Below are 25,973 nucleotides of genomic sequence, written 5' to 3' on the forward strand. Positions count from 1 at the left end.
GGAAGAGAAGAGAGCCAGTAGTCTCCCTCAGTTGAGGAGACAAGGGTTAATCTGAAGAGGTTAAGACAACCAGAATTTGAAAGGCAGAGAACCAGAAAAACCTGCACAAGAGCAAACTCTAGAGATATGCAAGCAATTGTATCTTTATCTGACTGTTGTGTACACTATACATAAGGAAACTAACAGAGATCAGGTAAAGAACCATCAGAAAGCAACAGGCAGAACACAAAATGGTATTGCCTCTGTAGTGGGGAAAATCAACCCTACACTAAAGCCTGCTCTGGTCCTGTCTAACAAAACCTTAAAAACAACCCTTGACAAGATTGCTTCATTCTAAATATTTAACTATATCCCAAAACAAAACTGAGAAACACTTAAAATAACACATTAAAAAATTTCAGCACGGGGGCGCCTGGGTGGCTCGGTCGGTTGAGCGTCCGACTTCGCTCAGGTCACGATCTCGCGGTCCATGAGTTCGAGCCCCGCATCGGGCTCTGTGCCGACAGCTCAGAGCCTGGAGCCTGCTTCAGATTCTGTGTCTCCCTCTCTCTCTGGCCCTCCCCCCATTCATGCTCTGTCTCTCCCTGTCTCAAAAATAAATAAATGTTAAAAAAAAAATTAAAAAAAAAAATTTCAGCACGTGGAGCGCCTCGGTGATTCAGTCGATTAAGCACCTGACTCCTGATTTTGGCTCAAGTCATTATCTCACAGTTTGTAAGATCAAGCCCTGTGTCAGGCTCTGCACTGACAGAAGGAAGCCTGCCTGGGATTCTTTCTCTCCCTCTCTCTCTGCCCCTCCCCCACTTGCACTCTCTCTCATTCTCTCAAAATAAACAAACACTTTGTAAAAAGAAAAAAAATAAATTGGCATCTATATAAAAAATTACCAGGCATGTAAGAAAGCTGGGAAGTAAAACCTATAATGAGGAAAAGTAATCAAAGAAACAGATCCAGAACAAATAATAGAAGTAGTAGACAAAGATATTAAAATAGCTATTAATACACTTCATATGTTAAAAAAGATAGAGGAAAGCATATTAAGAGAAGACACAGAAGAAATTTAAAAAGACCCAAACTGAACTTAATAGAGATAAAAAATACACTTGGTTGGATTAACAGTAAATTAGACACTGTAAAAGAAAAGAGTAATAAACCTGAAGCTAGTAACTCTAGTTAGTTAGGTTAAGAAACTGAATATGGAAAATTTTAAGGTCAAAACCCTCAGTGGAAATTCATTCATTCAACAATTTAAAAAACAAAATAATTAGTGAGTATCTAAAATACGCCAAATATCATGATAAGCACTGGAAAGATTTAAAAGACTTAAATTAAAAAAAATATTTTCCACAGTTTCCCAACTTAGTTTTGCAAACCTCAAGAGTTTTCAATATTCCCTTATTTGATGATCTTATAAACAAATATGCATTTTGTTTTTTCCTTAATCTCCCCATTGTATTTCCATATCATTGTTTACTATCAGGTACTAGAGTAAGTATATTATAACGATGGGGTTAGGTTATATTCCAATCCAAAGAAAAAGAAACTGTGCTATAATGGGGCTCTACCATAACTTCTTTATTCCTACTCGTTAGAGAAATAAAACAAGCTAAGGAATATAGGGCATACTAGCTTCACCAGGTAAAGAGCATACAAAGTTCCTCATAAGATACTTTTTCCTACTGAATATATTGCACCTTAATTGTTCCAGAATTCATCTTACTGGTTTTCCCTTATAGACTGAGATTTCCTAAGGAAAGCAACATCACCCTTTTCATCTTTGTGTATATCATGGGCACCCAATATTATTAAATAAATGAATGAAAAATTAAATGAGATTAAAAACAAACAGGAACTCTGGCTAAGGGCCCCACTTCTTAGAGACCATTATTACATTTCTCTGCCCTACTCAAGTCAGGGCCTTCTCGCCCCAGTGGATTCTGCCTAAGAAGACAGCCTGCAAGTGTACAATCAAATCAAATGACGAAAATGATAGCTGAGGTCATAATGAACCACCTCAGCCATAAACAACCACACAAACCATAAGTCTGTAAATTGTTTATGAAAGTGCCAGATGGTCTATTAAGGCAATGTCACTTAATACCCACAATGTTGCTTATAAATTATACCTATCAAGATCCCATGGATGAATCTTTTCTCAAAAACCAGCACTGTTTCATCATATACAAGCAAATATTTAATAATTTTCTTCTTTTAAACTTTCCACTTTATTTGTGGTGGTATTTATATTTATTACAGAAGTAACAGATACTTTTTTCAATTGTTAACTACAGAGATTGAAAAATAAAATCTCACCCCTTGGAGTTGACTATTTTTAACAGTTTGGTTCCTATCTTTTATAGTTCTATGTTTTAATACAGATTTTTTCTTTTTTTATAAAAATGCCATACGTATCAGTCTTCTTTTAATTTTCTTTAAAAATATATCAGAGAAATGTTACAGGGAAATACTTAGAGACCTCACTCATATTCTTTATTAGTTTAACATAGAAATATCAAATTTTATTCAACTCTCCCCTACTGAGAGTCATTCAGGTTGTTTTCAGTATTTCGCTATCATAAATAATGTCATATTCAATATCTTGAGTTTTACCTGCCACAAAGATCCTAAAATTGTGGTGGGTCAAAGAGTAAATGTGTTTTCAGCAGCAACCTCCCCTCCCCAAAGATGGCAGCAAATCACGTTATAAGCATGCATGAGAGTAGTGTTTCCCTACATTCTTGCTAGTACTGGACGTTACACTATGCTAAATGCTTTTGGAAGATGATGACAGGAGTCCAAGTCATTACTAACTTTAAAAATATATAATATTTCTTGTTTTCTAAAATCCTTAAACTTCTCCACAGACTTGCCCACTGTCAAAAATTTGCCAGTTATCTTCAGTTAACCAATGAGCAGGGCTATAGAAATTTACTTATAAGTTCCAAACAACCAACTTATAACACATTTTCTCTTAAAAATGCTGTTTAAATAAAGATGAGATATATTTTTAATTTAAAAAACGGTAAACAAAATTCTTGATGTATAATATATACTGACACTTTGTAGTTAATCTAGAATAATTAAAATATATAACATTGGATCTATTTTCTAAAAGTTTCATAAATACATACAATAGGGGTGTTCCTATTGGAAATACACTTTCCAAATCACATCCTTCCCAACCATATACTTACCTGCTGTTATCATAGAAGGAACTGAGGAGACTGGGACCCTCAGAAGAAATGCATACGAGCAGGGAAGGAGTTGGGGGTAAAAGATGAGGAATGGAGTCAGGCCACCCTTCATCTAAAAACCCCTATCTCCCAACTTCCTAGAAATACCAAGAGCTAACCTCCCTCTCCTTTTTTCTCTACTCTTTCCCTCTCCACAGCCCTGCCTCACACACACACCACAGGCCTATTTGAGTTGTGAGCAAACTTTCCATCCCTTCCACTGCCACTCCTACCTACCTTCTAAATGTATTAGAATTCAGGCCACATACCATCATACTCTCCTCTTCAGTCCTGATCCACAGCAGAAGGGAAGGGTATGATTCCACCCAATCCTCAGAATGCAGGCCACAGGGAAGGGGTAAAGTATGGGTGTGCTCAGTGGCCCACATACCACCTTCCTGGAGCCTGCATCTGATAGTTAACTAGGAAACAGCCAAATCTACATGCTGATCAAAAAGCTGCAGCCAAATTGTCACAGGACCTTTCAACATGGAGGAATATTTTAATTGCATATTATAATTCCAATTTATATTAAGCCCAATCTATTTCTTAGAGCCCCAGAACACTGATGAGCCTGCTGCATTACTGACCTAACACGGGACCCTAAAATATACAAACATCAGGGACACCTGGTTGGCTCAGTTCATGGAGCAGGTGACTCTTGATCTCGGGGTTGTGAGTTCGAGCCCCACACTGGGTGTAGAGAGTACTTAAATAAAAACTTAAAAAAAAACACATCAAATCCATCACTGAAAACTCAGCATTCTTCTTGCTGCATGTCTAGAATAACACGGTAATTACCACTTCTGCTATTGCCTGACTTTCTCCACTCATTTCCTTACTAATTCCCTAGCCAGCCATGGCTTTTTCATTAAGTGACTTAGATATACCCAATGAAAGCATCCCTTCTATCTACCAGCAAGTAAAGAAGGAGACCAAGCAATGTGGAGAACCAGAAATCAGGAGACCCCAAATTAGATCTCGCTTTACCCTTTGCTGGTCCCACTTCCCTGGACTTCAGTTTTCTCGAGTGTAAAATGAAAGGACAGAAAGTGAGCACACTCAATGTTTCTATCTTTTCCATACATCAACCATAAGCTATGTACTTCTCAAAGGCAGGCAGGTAGGAAAGTACAGTCAGGGTTAGATACAGAAGTCTCCAATAGCTCTGTTCCTTTGGGAGGTAGGGGAGAACAATGGAAGGGAAAAACAAATCTAAAAAGCATGGGCATGAGCAATCCCCCAGAATGAAGGCGCTTCAAAACTAAACATGACAATCCGTAATCCTGAGGCTGTAGCTCTATCTCAGACTCAAAAAAAGGCCAGCCAGGAACTATTTGCTCACATTCATTACTAAAGAATACTAAGTACCATGAAAGAAATCTTCCGTTCAACCAGAGATGGAGAAGGAAGCTCGAAGGAAACAACACTTTAGGCCTTTCCTCAAAATCACGTATGGTTATCATTTAAGTAAACCCAAAAGAAACACAGACCTAGACATGTAAGAACGGTGCATAGTGACAGAACGGATGACAATCTTAAAACTTCCAAAAAGAGCTCATTTGCACACATCTGAAGTCACCAAGTTTACATATCATTAATTCATGTGATGAGAATGAAAAAACTTTTAAAAATATGAATTTCTTCCAAAGTTCTACACCAATCAGTGTTACAGATAAACCTAATCCTCCAAAGCACTGGTTAATTCAGTACCATTAATAAACAATACAGTCTTGAAGACTAAGCACAAGGAAATGAAATACACATGCAATCAATGATTTTCAAACTATATCAAAAACCCTGAAGGCATTTAAAAAAGGTTTTCAGGGGTGCCTGGCCGGCTCAGTCAGTAGAGTATGCAACTCTTAATCTTGGGGTTGTGAGTTCAAGCCCCACATTGGGCTTGGTGCCTACTTTAAAAAAAAAAGTTTCAAAAAGAATCAGTAATAGTTTCTGAAAAAAACAAAAATCATGAATATGGTAAACATTTCAAAAATTAAAAATGAGACAGATGCCATAAACAATAAATGGAAAATATGTCAGAAAGTGATGTCAAGGATAAATGGACAGATCATACCAGTATAAAGTGAAACATTCACAACTCAACAAAAACATAAAAGATCACTAACTTTCTTGTATCTATCACTTAAGGATCTAACATACTTGTTGGCACACAAAAACACAGAATAAGTATTTTCTAAATGAATAAATGATGTATCAATTCATTAAAGTATTATAGGATGATAAGAAACCTTGGCAATCATTTATTTTAATTTATAAACTCATCCAAATCTAGTTAGTTATCATAAGATTCAGGAATGGAAACCTGATTATTAGTCATTGCTTTCTTTATTGTTGAATTTCTAAAACTCAGAGTAATTAGAATTTTTAAATTAGATATAAAACTCAAGAATCCACTCAATCATGAATTAGGCACTTCCTTAGAAGTAGTTCATTGTTAAGTGGCTTATATAATCTATGATTTCTTTATTATCTTGAAAACTTTTATTTCTGAAGTTTGTAATTAGGTCAAAAGATATCACCGCAATAATATTAACCAAAATCCACCAGGATACAAAACTTTCATGACACTGTTTATCCCACTACATAATGGAATACACAAATCAGTCATTAAAAATGTTTTGAAATAATATTTAATGGCATTAGAAAATGCCATGATATATTAAGTGAATAATAAGCAGGATACAGAGCTTTACACACAGTGGCCCAAAATCTTAAATGTTCTATATTAAGGAGAAAAGAGAAATGAAAAAAAATAAATAAATAAAGAAATATGTCAGAACATTACATATTTGGATAACAGAACTACATATTATTTTTATTCATATTTTGTATATTTCCTTATTTTCCAAAAATGTTAGCAAGTTTCTATCAGATTTTTCTTCTCACATTCCCCCAAGTACTTACACATTTCTTCCTTTTCCATTGAGTAATACAGAAATTACACCCTTTAGTGAATAGGACAGTTTTTCCACCTAAATGTTAAACCCTGTAATTTTAAGAGTTGCTTCTATTAACGATGGAAATAAAGGATAACAGAATTTTTCCCTCAAGTAACTAAATCCTCAACAGTCAGGAATAGAATTTATCACTAAAATTGATGGATTATGGATAGACCAAAACCATGTTAAAAATAAAAGCTTACGGATTATGGAGAGCCCAAATCTACATTACATAAAAAGTAAACCAGGGTGCCTGGGTGGCTCAGTCTGTTAAACATACAACTCCAGCTCAAGTCATCATCCCATGGTTCAAACCCCACATCAGGCTCCATGATAACAGTGCAGAGTCCACTTGGGATTCTCTGTCTGTCTGTCTGTCTGTCTCTCTCTCTCTCTGTCTATCCCCCACTCACACTTTCTTTCTCTTTCAAAATAAATAAATAAACTTTAAAAAAAAAAAGTAAACCATACTTCTCTCCTTCCTAAACATGGACATGTACCAATCCCAGCACATATTCAATGGCTATTCACTCAAACAAAGAATATTCACCTCTTATCAGATACATTACTCATAGTCTATATTATTAATAATAACTTTGTATATAAAGATGGGCCATAATTGTCTATAGTAGAGTGCTCTTCCTGACCAGCTATCAGAGAATCAAGATTCTAGTCTCCAGTCAGCCACTGAATCAATGCAATCATAGGAACCTGTTTTCCTTGGTTATAAAATAAGGGCACTGGCTTTTATGTTACTTGTCTGAGAGAATTGTTATATGAATCATATTATATCAAACACATAAAGATATGACAAACACATAAGGTACTATAGTTATTATGATCATCAGCCTAATTCAGAGTTTCCTAAACCATGTTAAGAGTATCTCATTCAACCTTTACATTTGCTGAGCCACACCTTAGAATTATTTCTCACTACTAAGTCCTTAGATTTGATAATATGTGTGATATTAGTAGAGTCCTTAAAAATAGAAGATAAAATTTTTGACTTAACACTGATACCTAAAAATGAAATGTGTGGTTTAAAGTATTGATTAAACAGGGGCACCTGAGTGGCTCAGTCGGATGAGCGTCTGACTTCAGCTCAGGTCATGATCTCACGGTTCAGGGGTTCAAGCCCTGCATCAGGCTCTGTGCTGACTGCTTGCTCAGAGCCTTGAGGCTACTTCAGATTCTGTGTCTCCTTCTCTCTCTGCCCTCCCCTGCTCATGCTCTGTCTCACTCTGTCTCTCAAAAATAAATAAATGTAAAAAAAATTTTTCAGTATTGATTGAATCATTCTGATAATATTTTCCTACAATTGCAGAGTGAATGAAACACCAGGTCATACTGCCCAGATGAAATGGTAAGGTGGAGAAAGCCCTCTGCTGATGCCATACACCCCTCACAAACAACACCAAGTCTCCTCCCCTTACTGATATTCTGCTTTCCTCAAATAGCCAACTCGGCTAGTAAAACCCTGGAATGTTCACATTACTCCTCTTTTGTGGCACTCACTTATAATGCGTAGAGCTGGTCCACCTTCCTCACCAAAACTGTGTCTTTGGGAGGCTACAGTCCTGTAGTCCTATGTTCCTCTTCCTTCTGCAGACCCTAGTTCCTCTGCACATTTTTAAAGCATATGATCAACAAATATTTAGAATTAAACCACATATTCCAGCCGTGCCTGGGTGGCTCAGTCGATTAAGCATCCAACTCTTGATTTCGGCTCAGGTCTTGATCTCACGGTTTGTGAGTTCGAGCCCCACATTGGTCTCTGCGCTGACTCCATGGAGTCTGCTTGGGATTCTCTCCCTCTTCCTCTCTCTCCGTGCCTCCCCTGCTCTGTCTCTCTGTCTCTCTGTCTCTCTCAAAATAAATAAATAAATAAACAAATAAATAAACAAACAAAGAAACAAACTTTGGTCAGGGGGGTGGGGAAGATCATAAAATGAACCACCAAATATTTCTTTTATCATTCACCTCTTTCCCCTAGCAAAAGTAGTCGATGGTGTTCCAGCATTCATCAATGTTCACAGTCTGTGGCTCTTCTAAAATACGCTGAAAGAAAAATCAGGTAATCTTGTTCTACCTCTTAACTCACATGATTTTAAAACTCAAACATGATCACTTAGTTAAAGGCACTGTCTTCAGTTTAAGGGACAAGAGTAAAACTTTGTGTTCTTAGATATTACATACATATAGCTTTACACCCAGGCTATAATCAAATCACCACAACAAAAACTTGCTAAACAACTAAAGCTAACAATTATCTATGTAACCCTACTTCTGATCACATTTTAAATAAGTAATCCAATATCCTAAGAGTTGAACTTTCATATGTTTTGCAGGACATGGACTACTAACTGCAGTTTATCCTTAAAATAGAACAGTTCAACTAATTTTAGACTCAAGTGCTATAAAGCATCATAGCTGCCAACCAACTGGATACCTGAATCATAGCAGCAGCATATGCAGATAACTGAGCAAACTGTCAGATAGCTGAACTCTGAGACACCACATGCAATCCTCTGAAGTAGCTACAATATTTAATGCATGTACCCAAAAAAATTTGTAGTTAAAAACAACATGACCGTATGAAAGGAAATAATCAGGGCCTTATTTATTTAAATAATATCTATAATATGCAATGGTTTATAAGTGTCAAAAGGAGGCAACTGTATAAAAAGTCATTAGCCATTTGCAAAACACATATCTACTAAAAGACCATTATCTAAAACATACAAAGAATTCTTAAAACTCAACAATAAGACAAACAATCCAATTAAAAAGTGGGCAAAAGGCCCAAATAGACACCATACCAAAAGAGTAAAGATGGCAAATAACCATATGAAAAGATGTTCCACATCATATGTCATTAGGGAACTGCAAATTAAAACAATTCAAAACCATTTCACACCTTTTAGAATGATTAAAATCCAAAACACTGACAACACCAAATTCTGGTGAGGATGCAGCACAACAGGAACTCCCATTCATTGCTGGTGGAAATGCAAAAGGATACAGCCACTTTGGAAGACCGTTTAGCAGTTTATTATAAGATAACAAAGCCTTACCATACGATCCAATAGCTGTACTCCTAGGAATTTACCCAAATGAGTTGGAAACTTCTGTCCATATAAAACCCGGCTCACAAATGTTTATAGCAGTTTTATTCATAACTGACAAAAGCTGAAAGCAAGAAAGATGTCCTCAATAGATGAGTGGATAAACTGCGGTACATCCAAATAATGGAATATTAGTCAGCAATAAAAAGAAATGAGCTATTAAGCTATGAAGGGACATGGAGGAACCTTAATTGCCTATTACCAAGTGAAAGAATCCACTGTGAAAAGGCTACAAACTACATGATTCCAACTAGATAACTTTTAGAAAAGGCAAACTATGAAGACTAAAAAGATCGGTAGCTGCCAGAGATTCAGGGATGAAGGAGGATGAATAGGTAGAATGCAGAGTATTTAGGGGCAGTGAAACAATTCTGTATGATACTGTAATGGTAGACACGTGATACATGCATTAGTGAACCCTAATCTAAACTATGGATCTTAATAATAATACATCAATATTGGTTTATCAATTATAACAAAAGTACCACACCAATGCAAGATATCAAAAGGGGAAACAGTAAGGGGCGAGGAAGGAGTATATGGGAACTCTCTGTACTTTCTGCCCAATTTTTCTATGAATTAAAAGTACTTTCAAAGTAGTCTATTCACTCAATAAAATAAAATAAAATAAAATAAAATAAAATAAAATAAAATAAAATAAAAGCTACTGGCCTAGGAGGAGCCAGAGGACTTGAGTCATCTATGTAATCTCTGCTGCTCAGAATACTTCATATGTACTACTTCATCCCACCTTCACTGAGCCAGTGAGGTAGACTTGATGCATCAGACCTCACCAGGTTAATAAAGGCAGGACAAAATAAGCCACCAAGTAGTAGTATCCATGCCAAGAATCAAGAATGCATACAGTCACACTGGCATGGCCAGCATGGAGAACTGTAACACTGCAAATAAGGGCATGTTTTAATTCACTGAGACAATAGTATCTTTGTAAAATGTCTTTAATACCAGGATTCACTGGGAAATATTTTCACCCACTAGAGAAAAATCAAGACTTTGTCAATTCGCTTTGACGATTCTTTCCAGGAAACATTTCAGGCATGTATCAAAGCGGCCACATTCATTGGTGACATTTACAAAACTTAATTCTTTTCAAAATCTCAACCTAAATACACACTGAAAATGCTCATCTTAAAATTTTATTTTCCTTTCATGGATATCTAATAATTAGAATTTATAATCCAGCTAAGATATATAACAGTTCAATCTCCAAAGTCTATTTAACACTTGAATTGAAATAAATCTCTATCAATTTTTAAGCTATTAATTTTTTTTCAACGTTTATTTATTTATTTTTTTTTGGGGGGGGGACAGAGAGAGACAGAGCATGAACGGGGGAAGGGCAGAGAGAGAGGGAGACACAGAATCGGAAACAGGCTCCAGGCTCTGAGCCATCAGCCCAGAGCCTGACGCGGGGCTCGAACTCACGGACCGTGAGATCGTGACCTGGCTGAAGTCGGACGCTTAACCGACTGCGCCACCCAGGCGCCCCTGAAGCTATTAATTTTAATGTCATGCATCCATTTAACACATCCCAAGCAGTTGTAGTATTAATCAAAATCACAATCCTAATAAAAATTTTTTCATAAAAACAACTTCTGCAACATTTACCAATGGAATGAAACTCAAAATATATAGTATGTCAAATATACACTTTACGTTCAAATGCCATGGCCACCATTTACACCAATATGATCTTAGGAAAATTAACTTCTCTAAGCTTCAATTTCCATATGGGCAAAATGGCAGTAGTTGTAACAAAGATGAAAGAGTTATGAGAATTAGAAATTATACATATATAATTCATTCGCAATACCCAGCACTGTCTGGCATATAAGTAGGTAAGCATATAAATGGTAGCTATTATTTTTACTATTTTCAGTTAGAAATTAAAAGCTTCACCCATAAATTAAAGGATGGCTTAGAACTTACAAGATCATGTAACTACTGCACTTCTTATATACCAAACAAAACTAACTACAAATCTGAAGTTTACATAGGAGGGAAAAAAAGACTTTTTGAAATAAAACCAAACACTACGAATTACTGAAATATATTGAAAGATTTGTTTTTAATAACTTACAGTTATTTCTACAAAGGATCTTAAACCAGTAATTTTATTTGCTTAAAGAAAACAAATTCACTGCTCTAAGATACTACAAATCCTGCTCAGAGTATTCCAACAAGATTGATAAGCCATTACTTCAGGAGCCCTACATTAAATGGAACATTCCAGTTTTCTAGGTCACACTACTTGCTGTATTTCCAAAGTCAAGCAAAACAGCATTCATACCATTTCATTACCAAAGAAGGTCTAATAATCATTTATATTAAAAATTTGTTTTGGGTCACCTGGGTGACTCAGTCGATTAAGCATCCAACTTCAGCTCAGGTCAGGATCTCACAGTTTCATGAGTTAGAGCCCCTGCATCGGGCTCTCTGCTCTCTCAGCGCAGAACTCGCTTTCAGACCCTCTGTCTCCCTCTCTGACCCTCCCTTGCAGTCTCACTCTCTCTCAAAAACAAACGAACATTTTTTTTTAATTGTTTCAGGGCACCCAGGTGGCTCAGTTGGTTAAGCAACCAACTCTTGATTTCAGCTCAGGTCATGATCCCAGGGTCATGGGATCGAGCCCTGCATGGTGCTTTATACTGTCCACACATGGACCCTGCTTGGGATATTCTCTCTCTCTCTCTCTCTCTCTCTCTCTCTCTCTCTCTCTCTCTTTCTCCCTCTGCCCCTCCGCTGCTCACTCACACTCTTCTCTCCTCTCTCAAGATAAATAAACTTTAAAAAAAAAAACTGTTTCAAAAAGATACTTTCTAATTAACACACTACACATTTTTTTTTACACAAATTAAAAAGAAAACGCTCCAGGCTTCTTCAAATGTAACTTCAACAATGAAAGTTGCTGCACCCCTTCCCAGTCCCATACACAGAACCAACCAGTCAGCCATCCTGTCAAATTCTATAATTTCTCTTGAATCAGCCTTCCATTCCAACCACCATAATTATACAGCGGCCTGTCTCCCTACTGTCACCAAAGTTATCTCTCTAAAAGCTATTCTCACTGGTAACATTCTACTGAAGATCATTAGGGTTCCCTTCCCTACCTACAGAATAAAGCCCAAACATGATCCTCAGTGAGGCATTCAACACCCTTTCGATCTGCCCCAACGTAACCCTCCACATTCACCCACTTCCATTTTCCTACAACCTCTACACACTTGCATCTCAAAAACTTATTGTGCACTTTAGCCAAATGCTCAAAATGGATTCTATGGTTATAGTAATGAAATGGAATGGTCACACTAGTCTTTCCTCTTGGAGCTTTCCTCCCTGGTACCCTTCACCTCACAGAGTAAAATCCCTTTCGACCATAAGTACAACATCCAACGCGAGCAGAATTATTTGCTTCCTCTTCTGAAAGAGATAATAGTAGGTTGAAAAATAACAGCAAATAAAATTACATTAAAGAAATAAACTAACAAACGGGGCACCTGGATGGCTCAGTCAGTTAAGCATCCGACTTCAGTTCAGATCGTGAGTTCGAGCCCCATGTCAGGCTCTGTGCTGACAGCTCAGAGCCTGGAGCCTGCTTCAGATTCTGTATCTCTGCCCCTCCCCCCACTCACACTCTGTCTCTCAAAAGTGAACGTTTAAAATAAAATTTTCAATAAAAAAAGAAATAAACCAAAAAATAAATAAATCCTTATTCGATCTGTTATAGAAATAATGATGTATTTCAGCAGATAGCTGCCTGAAATTCCTTTTTGGAAGTAAGTAGCATGTGATTTCCTAGTTTACTAAGAGCTGAGAAATGGACACAAAAGCCTTTCTTTTCAAAAGAAAAGTCCCATGTAACAGAAGTACCCAAGTTTCTTTTTAATTAATAAGAAATAATAAATATTCTAAACTACAAATCCTCTCACTCAATTCGTTCATCAGACAAATGGTCAGATAATCTTACACATTTTTATACTCAGTTGTAGAGCTAAAACAGAAAGGAACACCCAACAGCCTCGATACTCTCCATCTTTCTGTCACCTCTATAGCTTCGGATGTTTTCACAATCTTCAATTTCATGAAGACACTTTGGTCAAACAGTCCAGCTCTCCAGAGCCAGGCTCCTGGGCACACATGACCCAAACGCAGAAACACTGAAGTTTCTTTGCCTGGCTACAGATTAACTGTAAGACAATAAATTGTTCCCACTGCCTCTCCTTACATGTCATTTATTACCTAAAACATCACCACTGAGCCAGATAATAAGCATCTCCACATCGCTCAAATAAAAAAACTTTCAAAAGCATAAAGCTTTTTTAAAAGTCCCTGGGTAAATAAATGTTGAGAAATCTACAAAAGTCTAAGTCAAAACAAAAGAAACCAAAGGAGCATCAGTCTGATATTTTGGGTTCAATGTTAAATTCACTAACAATATCTAATAACTGCAAACATTCCTAGACTGATAGTGTTCCTTATGGTAGGAGGCAATGAATAAATTATTTGGCCAATTTGAAATTACTTTCAAATCCATGTTGTAACATTATAAAACATTCAACTGTGTCATTTTGAAAATCCTCAAAGATTTCAGCAGAGCTCTCAGATACTCTCTTAAATTTTAGCAAAGTCAAATATATTGTGTTATGGTCGTTAACATGTGCCTAAACTTTAAGTTTTGAATTTCAGGGCAGATACTTTTCCGTCTGTGTGCCAGACACTGCTGGTTGCAAACTCTATATCCATTTTTTTCTTATCCTTTAAACCAACACAAGTTCAACTGTGTTCAAGCGGGTACTTTCCTAGTCTGCTATGCAGATAGCAGTGACCATTTTAATAGTTCCCGTGAAGGAGATACTAGTGAAAGTTGCTAAGTGGGCTTCTAAAAAAAACTCTTTAAAAGGAGGCCAACTCAACTAGTTTGCACCTTTTGTCCTTTGTCCTTGCACTTCTTTCTCCATGTGGAAGTAAGACACAAGGGATAGAAAAGGAGCAGCCATCTTGTGATGACAGAATGACCACATGATACACAAGTGGCTAAGCAGCAATATAGAAGTCCAGGTCCTGTTGGCAAATCGAGGTATCCTTCAACCCTGGTCTGCCTACCTGCCTACCATGACCTCTCAGTACCTGATACAAAGAAACACTATCATCTGTTTTCTGTTACAAACAATCAAATACAATCCTAACACTTACTACCAGATTAGGCCTATTTCATTCATTAAAGGAAAAGAAAAAACCAAGACTAATACTGTTATAACTAGCTACAATATAATACTATCACGATGCAGCACAGTTGAAGTGCACTATTATACAACTATTACATTAACCTGTGAGCAGAGCATAAGCAGGTGAAATGTGAAATCAAGTTTTTGCAGCATCCTGGAATCCAAGTGAAAACCACTGAGCAAGATCATCAAAGACTACACAGTATGAAGGGAAGAAAGTTCCTGGAAACCTTTACACTCCAACTTTCAAATCAGATGGCACCAGAGTAGTTTACACAGCAAAAGGACAGGATTTTTGCCAACCACACATCTATGCAGGCCATAAAACTGAACTTGAAATGAAAACTACAGGTGCAGTGATTCTCAGTCACCAAGCACATAAGCAGAATTACATAGCCCTGAGAGAAGGGACTGAAGCAATTACTCAAAGTTTTCATGAAAAACAAAATTTTTTTTCCTTTTTTTCCTAAGTAATCAAAGACGATTTTTACAAGTAACAAATCTGGCATGCAGCTTTCAAAGAGAATGATAGTGAAACATTTTTTTACAGTTGTGTGGGGATAATTAATTTCCAGATCAATGGGAAGACATTCATTTGGTTGCACCAAAATAAACTACCTTCTTTTTAAGTCTAAACTGTATAAAATAAGATTTGCTGGGTTCATATTAATGATGTCATTTTTCACATTTAACATCCTTTTCAAAAAGTAACAACATTGAGAAAATTAAAGCTTCCAATGACAGAGCTAACTAGCAGAATTTCACGGATTAAAGTGACAGCTAATTAGTATGAATAACATAAAAACATATAATTAAGTATAACAGTATACAGGTTAGTTTCCTTACACTGACCAGAAAAAAAAAAAAAACAAGAGGGATTATTCTGTCCTTTTATGCTAAGCTACTAAACATGTTTTGTATTACATGGTAAATACAGTAGATAAGCTAATAAATATTAAAGAAAGCCACTGACATGGGCAATTTCTAGCATAAACAATAAGTAAATATGCTTTATTTGTAAATAAATGCCTTTACTCCCCCTGACTGTGCTGTTAGCTGAAGTAATGTGATGTTTTTTTAATTGGATACCCTGAATATTCTGACTGTATGTTTTATAAGAGGACTACAATATGAATCAGAGCACTGCACTCCTCTCTGCAGCAAATAGATCTGTGTTATTCTAATTCAGCAAACAGTTGCCTATTTTTACTCAGAAGTAACGGACCAAAGCAAGACACGAGAATAGGCCACACCGTAAGTAATTAGGGCTCACTCACTTGCCACTACTGGGTTTTCTACAAAGGACTAGGTTGGAAGTCCTTGCAAGGCCATCTGAGGACTAAGCCTGACAAAACTCTCAGCTCCTAAACCCAGTACTCATAATTGCTGACAGTATAGATTATTACAACTCTATGTTTCTGACAACAGACAAATTTTGAATTTGTTCCAGCTGACTCCACCACTTACACTATTCAACAGCTGGGGCATATGATAACTTGGCAACCTGATAATACACTAGCTGAATGCAAACTCATTCTGTAACCAAGGAACTTTGTCAGAAATGAAAGTCAAAATAACCTCTCTTAAGTTCAAATGGGAATGCGAGATGTTTGAACAATGCATGATTTCAGAAAATGAGCAACTGTACTTTGAAAGTTTAGTGAACTGACACTCCCTATTCAAAGCCTACAATTCTTTCCTGATTAGATCAGCCCCCACAGCAAGTCATTGGGATCATAAGCACTATAGTGAAGTCATCATATTGGATACTGATGGGAAATCATAACTGGCTTCAAAACACATTGGGAAACAATGAGTTTTCCAGGTCTCCAGTCTTTCACATGATACACTAACCAATACTCTTACTTTCCTTTACAAAACTAAATGAAACATAGAACATCTATAAGGCCAAGTACAAATTGATGACCTAAGCATTTTAAAACCACAAAGAAAATGAAGGAAACAATCCTCACTTTTTTCTGTGAAATTTTGGATGTGTTTGAAAAAGTGTATGCCTAAGTGCAATACTGATCATTAGGTCATAATTAAAATGAAGTGTCATGAAAACTGCAATGGCCTTCAGATCTTTAGTTTTCTTTTATTTCCAAAGGCAAATAGAAACAAGCTTTTCAATAATGTCTGCTTCTGCAAGATAAGTCTAATCAGCACTTCAGTTACTGTTTTCAAAGTCACCTGAAAACAGCCACGTATCACTGAGGCAAAACTCGATGAGACAAAAATTCATATGGCTATAATTTTTTTCGAAAGTATAAAATGTTTATGCTTTAGAACTTTTCAACTTTTTTCTTTGGGATTTTAAAGAGCACAGGTGTGTGTCTTCAATAAGGTTTACTAGTCTATATTGCAATGTTTCTCATTTTTAACGTTCTGGAGACAACTGATTAAGAAAGACATAAACATGAGAATATTACACATGTACACAGACATAAATGCTACCAATGTGCTTTCGCCTAAAATACCACTGCATTTGCTCAGTGGCAGTATTATACACAATAGAGTCTTGGCACAAAGGAATTCTGATTGTGCTGTTTACAAAATTCTACGTGGATTAAAAGAATGTCAATAATAAAACACCTTCTAGAAAGAGATAAAACATATTACTGGATGGGTTTTGAGATTTTTGGAGATTTGGAATTTAATTATTCAATTCAGTATTTTATATTTCTACTAATAGAAAACTATTAATGCGGGCCATTTTTAACCATATAATGCCCATTCAAATTACAGAAATTGAGCCCAAAGCCAATATTCGAAAGATCTAAAGCCATTTGAATCCAAGATATGAATCAGACCACTATTCACTATTAATATATTAAGACTCTGTGAGCTAGCCTTGGGTGTGCAGTGTTTCGGTCTCCTTACTGTGTCTCTGTACGCACTGAAAAATGATTTCCAGAGACAAAAAGACCCTTTAAGAGGAGATGGTGCACTTTAAGATCGAAGTAAACAATACTAAAATATGAAAAATTTATCAGGTTGGCACAGAATTTCCCCAACATAAAGTATAGGCAAAAAAAAAATCTCAAAATATATTGCTTTATATTTAAATTTACAAGAGTCGCTGACTTAAGTCTTTCATCCATCACAATCAAATAATTTTTATGACACATAAGAACAGGTATATAGTCACAAACCATAAACTTTTTTCAAATAAAATCGTTCTAAGAAAAATGATTTGGTGATGTACTCAGTGGTGAAACAGCCCATGTATTTAAGAACCCCAGAACCTTTTGTATAGGGTTAACCAATACCCCATGCAAAGCAAGAGCAGCAATGCCTTAGTAATTCTATGGAGAATTAACCGGTACCCACCCTCCCAGGAAGAATTATGATTATGCATAGTACTTAACAGCTTTTACAAGGGAAAGAAAAATGCAATGTGCTCAGAACCCAAACCCCTTCCCCCCACGCCACAGCCTATCAAAGGGCGTCTCCAGACCATCGCCCACCCTTCTGTGAGTCAGGGTTACTGAATCCCTTCCAAAAAGACCTGGTCCATTCCCAAGACTGGTCCAGACACCTGTTTACCTATGCCCAAGCCGTAGTGGCTCTGGTTAAGCAAAGATAACGGTTACCCGGCTGGTGCGTGCCAAGCCCCGCAGCCCAAGCACCGGGTACCACATACCTTTGTACCTCTCCAGGACATCCTCATAGGCCTGGAGGTACTCCTGCTCCTCCACGTACAGGTAAGCAGCTGGCGAGAGGTACCCCGCCATGCCGAAGTTTATCTAAGCGATGACTGGCCAATTCCCCTTTCCCCCTCCTAACCCCGGGAGTCAGCAAGACGCTGCCTAGGGAACTGGAACAGCGGAAGGAGCGGCACGCTGGTGAAGAGCACTGAAGCCGGAGACGCAGAGGCCGGGGCGCGAGGGGGTGGTGGGCGCCGGAGCCGGCAGAGGAAACGCCCAGGCCCCCTGGCGGGCTGCGGGTGCCAAGCTGCCGCTCCGGGGAGCCAGAGTCCCTCTCAGGTTTCAGCAGCAGCAAATCTCGGCAAGCCCGGGGGCGGCGACAAGCAGCGCCACACCACGCGGAGGAGCCTGGAGCACGGTGGGGACAGGCGAAGGGCGGCAGGCGCCGGGACCCTCTTCGGCCAACGCGGTCGCCACCCTGGCCCTGCGATGGGTGCCTGCTCCGGGCCGGGCCGAGGCCGCGGCGGCGGTGCGAGAGGACTGGCGCGCTGCCTCCGCCCGGGATGCTGCGCGGCGCATCTGCGGCATTTCCTGGCCGCCGCGCCGCAGACACTCGCCCGCGCCCCCGGAGAAAGGGAGGGGGAGGGCGGAGGGCGGAAGGGAGGGGGCAAGCGCGGCGGTCAGCGCCCGGGCTGGCTAGGCTCCGACCCCGGCGCGGCTCGGCCCCTCCCTCCCAGGCAGCGCCGGGCGCCCCGTGGCCCCCTCCCCGGCCCGCCCACCTAGGTCGGTCTTGCTGCCAAGCACGCCCACCCCCGGACACTGGCCGGCCAGCCCGGATCCCCAAGGGTGAGGTTTCTATTTGGGACCCACAACAGGTGCCTGGGAAACAAAGCCGCAGATCGCGGTCACTGACGAGCGCAGGATACCCCCCCACCCACCCCCTCAGCCCCTCGCTGAGCAGTCTGCAGTTCTCCCCGGGGAAGGGGTGACGCGGAGGAGAGTGGAAAATACACTTCAACCCAGCTTATGGCATAGAGGGACTCAGGTCACTCAGTGGTAGCAGCACGGGACGGGGCCGGGGGGGGGGGAGGGGGGGTCCCTGCTCTGGGCACATCTCGGGGGCGGGGCGGCGCGGCCTCTGCAGGTGGCCCTGCGCGTCAGGGCCTGACAGCCTGGAAGCTACTGCGCTTGCGCAGCCGGCGGACCAGCCCTCGGTCCCTCCCTTCCGCCCCCCAGAGCCTGTCGGCGCATCTGCCGCTGGGCTCCTAGGAAGCGGCCACAGCCAGGTCAGTTCACAACGCCCCCAGGCTACTGTGTCCCCTCCCTTCTTCTCTCTACCCATTATTCATTCCACACAGTACTGGTAGCCACTGAATTTGAGTAAAATGGATACAATTCTCTTAACTTTGGCATGTCATATACTAAAGTGGTGAGTTTTAAGGGTCCATTGGTGGAACCAGTGGGTACTCAGATCATGTAAATGGATGTGTTTAAGAGTACTGATTGAAGTCAGGCTGCCTTGGATGGCATCCTGCCTCCTTTCTGTGTGACGCGGCCAAGTTCCTTATCCTCTCAGAACTTCTCCATCAGTAAAATGGGGGGATAATAGTGCCTACCTTATAAAGTTGTGGCTTTATACGTGTTAGCTACTATTAATAGATAAATCAACTCATTGTTGACCATCTGACTTATGACAGCTTCACCTTTTGCCCACATCTTCCTTCCCTATTTCTTCCCTTCATATGTACTGACCTTTTGTCCTTGATATTTTTTTCCTTTCCCTTTCAGTGTTGCGAATCTGGAACATTTTCCATTAACTCTTAGATGGGAATGAGTACTCATTGAAAAACTATATGCTCTCGAAAAAGACTTATTTGAGTTATAACTGGAAATCTTTACTTCTCCTGAGCAACTGGCCTACTTTTGTTATTCCAAACAAAGCAAAACCCTATCTCGCCTTTCTACCCTGACCACTGGCTTATAATCTGAGTTTGAGCCCATGTCCCACCAAGCACTTAGGATCACTAGTTTTCTTGCAACTTGATATGCGTTTATGTACACATTAGTGCATGAAGTAATACACATGCGTTATTTGTGACACCTTCTTAAAATGAAAGAGTTAGCAATTAGATCCCTGAGACTCATTCCATTTATAGACCATACAGGTACACAGATCTCTCAAAACTGTTTTGTGTCCTTCACAATGAGTAGGGTCATTGAGGGTACAGTCTGAGTCTTCATCACAGACTGAAACCCAGTACCACTCCGTTTTGTGGATATAATCAGTGCTCTCTTAATTGATTTTAACTCTCTGTTTAAGGAACCAGTCAAAATGAACAGCAGCAGCATTTGGGCTTTTCTGTAAAAACAGCCTTTGCCCCATGCATGCTTGGAATGGTAATATCGGGTCAACCTGCTAATAATAATAGTCTATTCCATATGGAAGCAGCAGTTAAGCACAGCAGTTAAGAGGCTGGCCTCTGGAGTCAAGAATGTTTGAATTCAGATCATAGATCCACCTCTTCTCTTCCTAGGAAGAGTCTCTCCCTCTCTCAGCAGGTTTCTGCACTGGAAAATGGAGAAAATAATTATACCTACTTCATAAGGTTGTTGGGAGACGAAATGAGATAATGTAGTAACTGCTTCTAAGAGCATCTGGCCATCAACAAACTCATTTATACAGCATTTGCCATGTGCCAAGGAATTCACAAAAGGTTTTACATTCACTACTTTATTTACTCACCACAGCTATAACCCCCTTTGATAAAGAAAATGGAGCTGAGAAAAATTCAGGAAATTGCTGAAGAAAATACAACTGACTAATGATAGAGGGAGAATTAAAATCCAAGTTTACCTGAGTCCAAAGTCTGACTCTGCTTAGATCCTTCAATTCCCACTTCAAAGAATTTACATGGGACAAAAATCCCTATTTTAAAACAGCACTGTCACCAACAAACCATGTACCTTTATGGGCACTTCAATACTAAAACACCCAACTTACAGGGAACCCTATAACTAAGAACAGCAGATCTATATTGTTCTTATGTAAAAGCCATTTATACAATGGATATTACAAAGCCCCATTCCTCACACTTCGTCATCTTATTCTCACATTGACCCTGTGAGAGAAAGGAAAGGTATACAGTCTCAGATTTTAAAATGAGAGAACTACAACAAGTGCAAAAGCACTTTTAAAATCATAAAGTGTCAGACATGCGACACCAGCACCAATAAGATTCTCCAAAATGTGAACCTGATTATGTCACTGCACTGCTGAAAAATCTTCCAAGAATTCCCCCACCCCTTACAACACAAATAGTCCAATCTCCTCAACATTGCACACAAGCTCCTCTGTAATTTCTGCTATTCCCTACCAAACTCCATGCTTTACTACGCATATTACTTGAAGTTTCCATTTATCATATTTTCCCACTTTTTTTAAGCACTTAACTCTGATTTCTAGATTGCCTTAAAGTTTCCATTTAAACACATCTCCCTACCTTTGTTCTTGTGGTACCATCCCTCTGAAGTGGTGTTCCCATTCCCTCTATTTCCATCAAACTCTTCAAATCTCACCTCAAGTGGCACTTCCCCCCAGAAGCCTCTCAGGAACCTTCCCTCTCTGTCCAAGCTAGTTAGACTCTCCTCTAGATTCTTTTCATACTAGGTACTTATAGTCATTACAGCTAATCTCTCACACCGTGTTGTAAGTATCTGACAACACATCCAGTTATCATACTGAACAAAAACTTCCTTAAAGGCAACAGTATGTGCTTTTCTTCATTTTATTCCAGGACTCGATAAATTTTTATTAAATATGAATTAATTAAGGTATCCCACAGACCATATGGTCTTTTTGACTCTAGGCATTTTCATGTTCAATTCTATCTTTGTGACCTTAAAAACAAATAAAAATATTGGACTTTCAACTCCTTTATTACTAGGTAATGAACACTATTGACAGCCTCATACCATTTCTGAACCTCATCCCATGTCTTACTAGGGATGAATTTCAAAGACGGGGTGAGTTTTGGGCAGACTGAAAATGTCTAATAAAGAGTCAAAATCTTTTAATAGTATGTTTTCAAACTCCACAGCATCAAATTCCCTCCACTTACCTTCACATGGGGTGATCAGCAGTGATCTTATCTTCACATGGGGGTGATCAGCAGTGTATTTAACACATAATATATCTGAATTTCATATTTTAGCCACATTATTATTAAATAGATATTCGAAGACTGGCCTCCAAGTCTCTGCTCCCAAGGTATGATTATTGTGATTTGTGTAGAAAACAGCAACTTACCAATATTTATTTTAAATACAGTAGCATATTTCCATAGTAGGGCTGCTTATTCTATTCATAATTTTGTTTTCTTTTTGATTAATATCTTAAAAGTATGTAACTTGAGGGGTACCTGGGGTAGCTCAGTCTGTTGAGTGTCTGACTTCAGCTCAGGTCATGATCTCATGGTCTATGGGTTCGAGCCCTGCATCAGGCTCTGTGCTAACAGCTCAGAGCCTGGAGCCTGCTTCGGATTCTATCTCCTCTCTCTGCCCCTCCCCTGCTCACACTCTGTCTCTCTCAAAAATAAATAAACATTAAAAGAAATTTTTATAAGTATGTAACTTGGAAGTCTCAAGTGCATTAATAACCACTAACTTCACAGCGATCCCCACAAATAACTCGACAAACATTTTACGAGTAAGACATGGCTCCTGCCCTCAAAGAGTCTCCAGTCTACCAACATCAGCAGCTACTTGCCCACTGCATCCCACCAGAACTGCCAATTCTTCCATTTCTTCCCCATCTGCAGGGTACAATGACAGTCTCCCCAACTTCTCCTGACTTCCTGCCTAGTTGTCTTCCTCAGCTTATATAATGTCATTCCCCCTGACAAACACCTGATCCGTCCTGCTCCCATAACCCCTTCCTAATGAAATGAAAGCAAAATATCCACTTCTGCCACCACTATCAAAACCCTCGAGCCAAAAGCACCTCTTCCTTCCACAAAAATGCACAGAACACAGGTATCCTGTTCTGATGGGCCAGGCTTTCCACAAAGACCCAACAACTTCTCTCAGTACCCTCTTTTCACCTATCTTCCCTTTCTGCACAGCCAAAGATAGGGTGGAGTCACCGTCTCCTCCTCTCCATGCCCCGGACCTGCATGTAGTTGGGGGAAAAGAGGGGAGGTACAAGGAGTCAGGCCTCAGTGACTAAACATTTTTTAGTATTTGAGGAAGGCGGTGAGAGCTAGGTCTGTCCCAGCTCCCCCAAGCCACCCCTGTTCACTCTCACTTGGCTCCAGAACAGTCTCCCTCCTAGATCCTCCCTCCTCCTACCCTTTCCCGGCTCCACCCCTCCTCTCAAAGGCCTGGAAGAGACCAGCCAGCATCTCACAACAGACAGAAGAAGCTCAAGGCTGTTGCCCCAGAAACCCAGACTACAGAATGGCTGGCTGGGCGCTGTTTGTTTTTCCCGTAATCAGAAAATCCCACTGGGGGGACCATAGGGGGAGTCTCAGCTGCTGTGGTGGCTGGGATCTGGACTATTCCCCACCAGCCCCCTCAGAGGAAGATAGAGTACCAACTTTGCATTATAGTGGGAGGCAAAAGAAACTGGGTGGGCACCCCCACCCCAGGAGTGGAGAGGAAAGAAGGCCAGATCCACTGACTGCAGAAACTAGCTCTGGAAAAAGCCTGACTTTTGGCCTTTGCAAGAGCCCCAAAAGACTTATACCATTTCTGAGAGAGAGAGAGAGGGAATTATTGAGGGAATTGAGGAACAATCACCCCAGGAAGCAAGTCTCATGCACAGAACACAGAAGAGAGAACCACACTAGCACTGCAAGGTTGGAGGACTGGTTTCCTCAGTGTTCTCAGCTTTCAGCTGGGTAAAACAAGCCATCCCTTCTGGTTCGACTTTTACAGCCAATGCAAGGGAACACCGGTAACAGAACAGAAATGTTGGCACCTCCCATAAATTAATTAATCAGGAATGCATGATGGCTAAGCCCTGAAAAGCACCAGGGACAGAAAGCTGCTATGGACACATGATGCTGACAGAGATGCTACATTTAAAAAAAAAAAAAAAAAAAAATGGCATCCAAGTTGCTGAAGTACCCTCTACAATCCTGGGTACCAAAAGCCAGGAATCTACCCCAGTTAAATCTGCGTAGCTCAGTGTCCCTGGGCAAAAATGGAAAAGAAGGCAGCTTTCTCACAGCTTCTAGCAAATGCACTAGGAATCACACAAGTTAATACTTTCAGAATGTCACAGTAGCTACAGCGTGTAAATAGGAAAGTTTAATGCAGATGTCTGTAAATATCCCCTTGCATTTCAAAGGTATCAATTCATCCAACCCGAAGACAAGGCCAAACAGCTTAGTCACCAGCAGGCTGGGCAAACTGCTTTCTCGATATAAATCGGGCATAAAGTAAACATGGTCATCCTCCTCCCCCACCTAGAGCACCAATCTACGCCCGCCCGGTGCATCAGCAGCTCCCAGCTACGGCCCCGGCCCCAGGGGGTAGAGGGTGAATTTCGCAACTCTCTCTAGGCTCCATCCTCTCCCCGGATGCGCTTACCTGCTATCCTAAGCACTGCCCTCTCAGCGGGGTCCAGCACCGAGCCCCCGTGAATCTTTCTTTTTGATCTCTCATGTTTAGGCAAATTCCAGGGTAAGGTGTCTCCCGGCGCTGGAGATGCCGAGCCAGATTTCTGGCTGAAATCATCTTCATCAGAAAAATCCGCAGAGGAAGACATAGAGCAGCGATAGGACGCGTTCCCGGAACTCTACAGAGGATGACACAGAAAAAAGCATTAATAGCAAAACACTCACATATGCTCATCGCTTTCAACAGTCCCCTCCCTGCCCCCAAACTGAGTCTGGCATTCTGCACCATCCTCAATGCTGAGGGGAAACACAAACAAGAAATGAAACCCAGGGCTCACCATCTTTTCTTGGCCGTGTCTCGGACGGCAGAAACAAAACCCAGGCGGTCCCAATACATAGGAGATTTGCACAGAAGTGTGTGGCCTGCGGTCCGGCCACTGGCTCACAAATGACTGGCCCAACAATGAAGCCAGAATCAACAGCCTTCCTGTTACAAATCTATAGTATCTGGCTCCCCCAGCAGGACAGGAGAAACATTTTCCATTACTAGACTGCTGGTGAATTCATTAATGCAACTAACTCGAAGTTTCAAAAACAAAGCACAAATGCAGGATGTTGAGTCCCAATTCCTTTCCGTTTCAAGTCGCCTCACAACTGGAGTCTCCTTTCTGATGAGTTGTAAGCCCCTTGTCCTCTTTACTTAATTTTCTTCATGAGATTGAAGCAGGTTCCCGGAAAGGAGCAAGGAGGGAGGAAGGACAGATTCTGAGAAGAGCTTTTCTTAAGACTGGGGAGAACACAAAAGACTGTTTTCAGAAGCCCAAGACAGATCCAATAAACAAACATCTGAACTCAGTTGAGAGTTCTTCAGATAATTTAAACTTCTAGCAAAGTAACAGCTGCCAATAATGTAAATGAGGATGATGCAGCTCAGTGACAGGAAACAGCTCTTCTCAGCTCCTGGTAATTACACAGTGAAATGAGAAACAGGATGCTTCCACCAAAGCACTTTGCCTGAAGGTTAGTCCTCCCTTCGTCCAGCAGGAACAAATCTGCAGGATCATATCTTGCATCAAAAGGTTCTACCTTCCACACAGGGAAAAGGCACGAGATATTATTCCTGCCTTCTTTACTGA

At 40.0% G+C, this 25,973-nt stretch overlaps 1 protein-coding gene across 10 annotated transcripts in view; it reads right to left on the reverse strand.

The window, feature by feature from the left end:
- DST (dystonin) overlaps positions 1–25,973 on the reverse strand; it is a 494,969-nt gene that overhangs the window by 346,952 nt on the left and 122,044 nt on the right. For 4 of the 10 annotated variants that reach the window (XM_030315745.1, XM_032593190.1, XM_032593189.1 and 1 more), the window contains exon 4: positions 24,809–25,016. In XM_030315745.1, coding sequence (XP_030171605.1) covers positions 24,809–25,016 — 208 coding nt within the window. Of the gene's footprint in view, positions 1–18,213; positions 18,449–24,808; positions 25,017–25,973 lie in introns of those variants that run through there. The other 6 variants (XM_030315742.1, XM_030315741.1, XM_036064411.1 and 3 more) reach the window with 4 other exon arrangements.

This window comes from Lynx canadensis, chromosome B2, assembly GCF_007474595.2.
Source record: "Lynx canadensis isolate LIC74 chromosome B2, mLynCan4.pri.v2, whole genome shotgun sequence".
In the NCBI taxonomy this organism is placed as follows: domain Eukaryota; kingdom Metazoa; phylum Chordata; class Mammalia; order Carnivora; family Felidae; genus Lynx; species Lynx canadensis.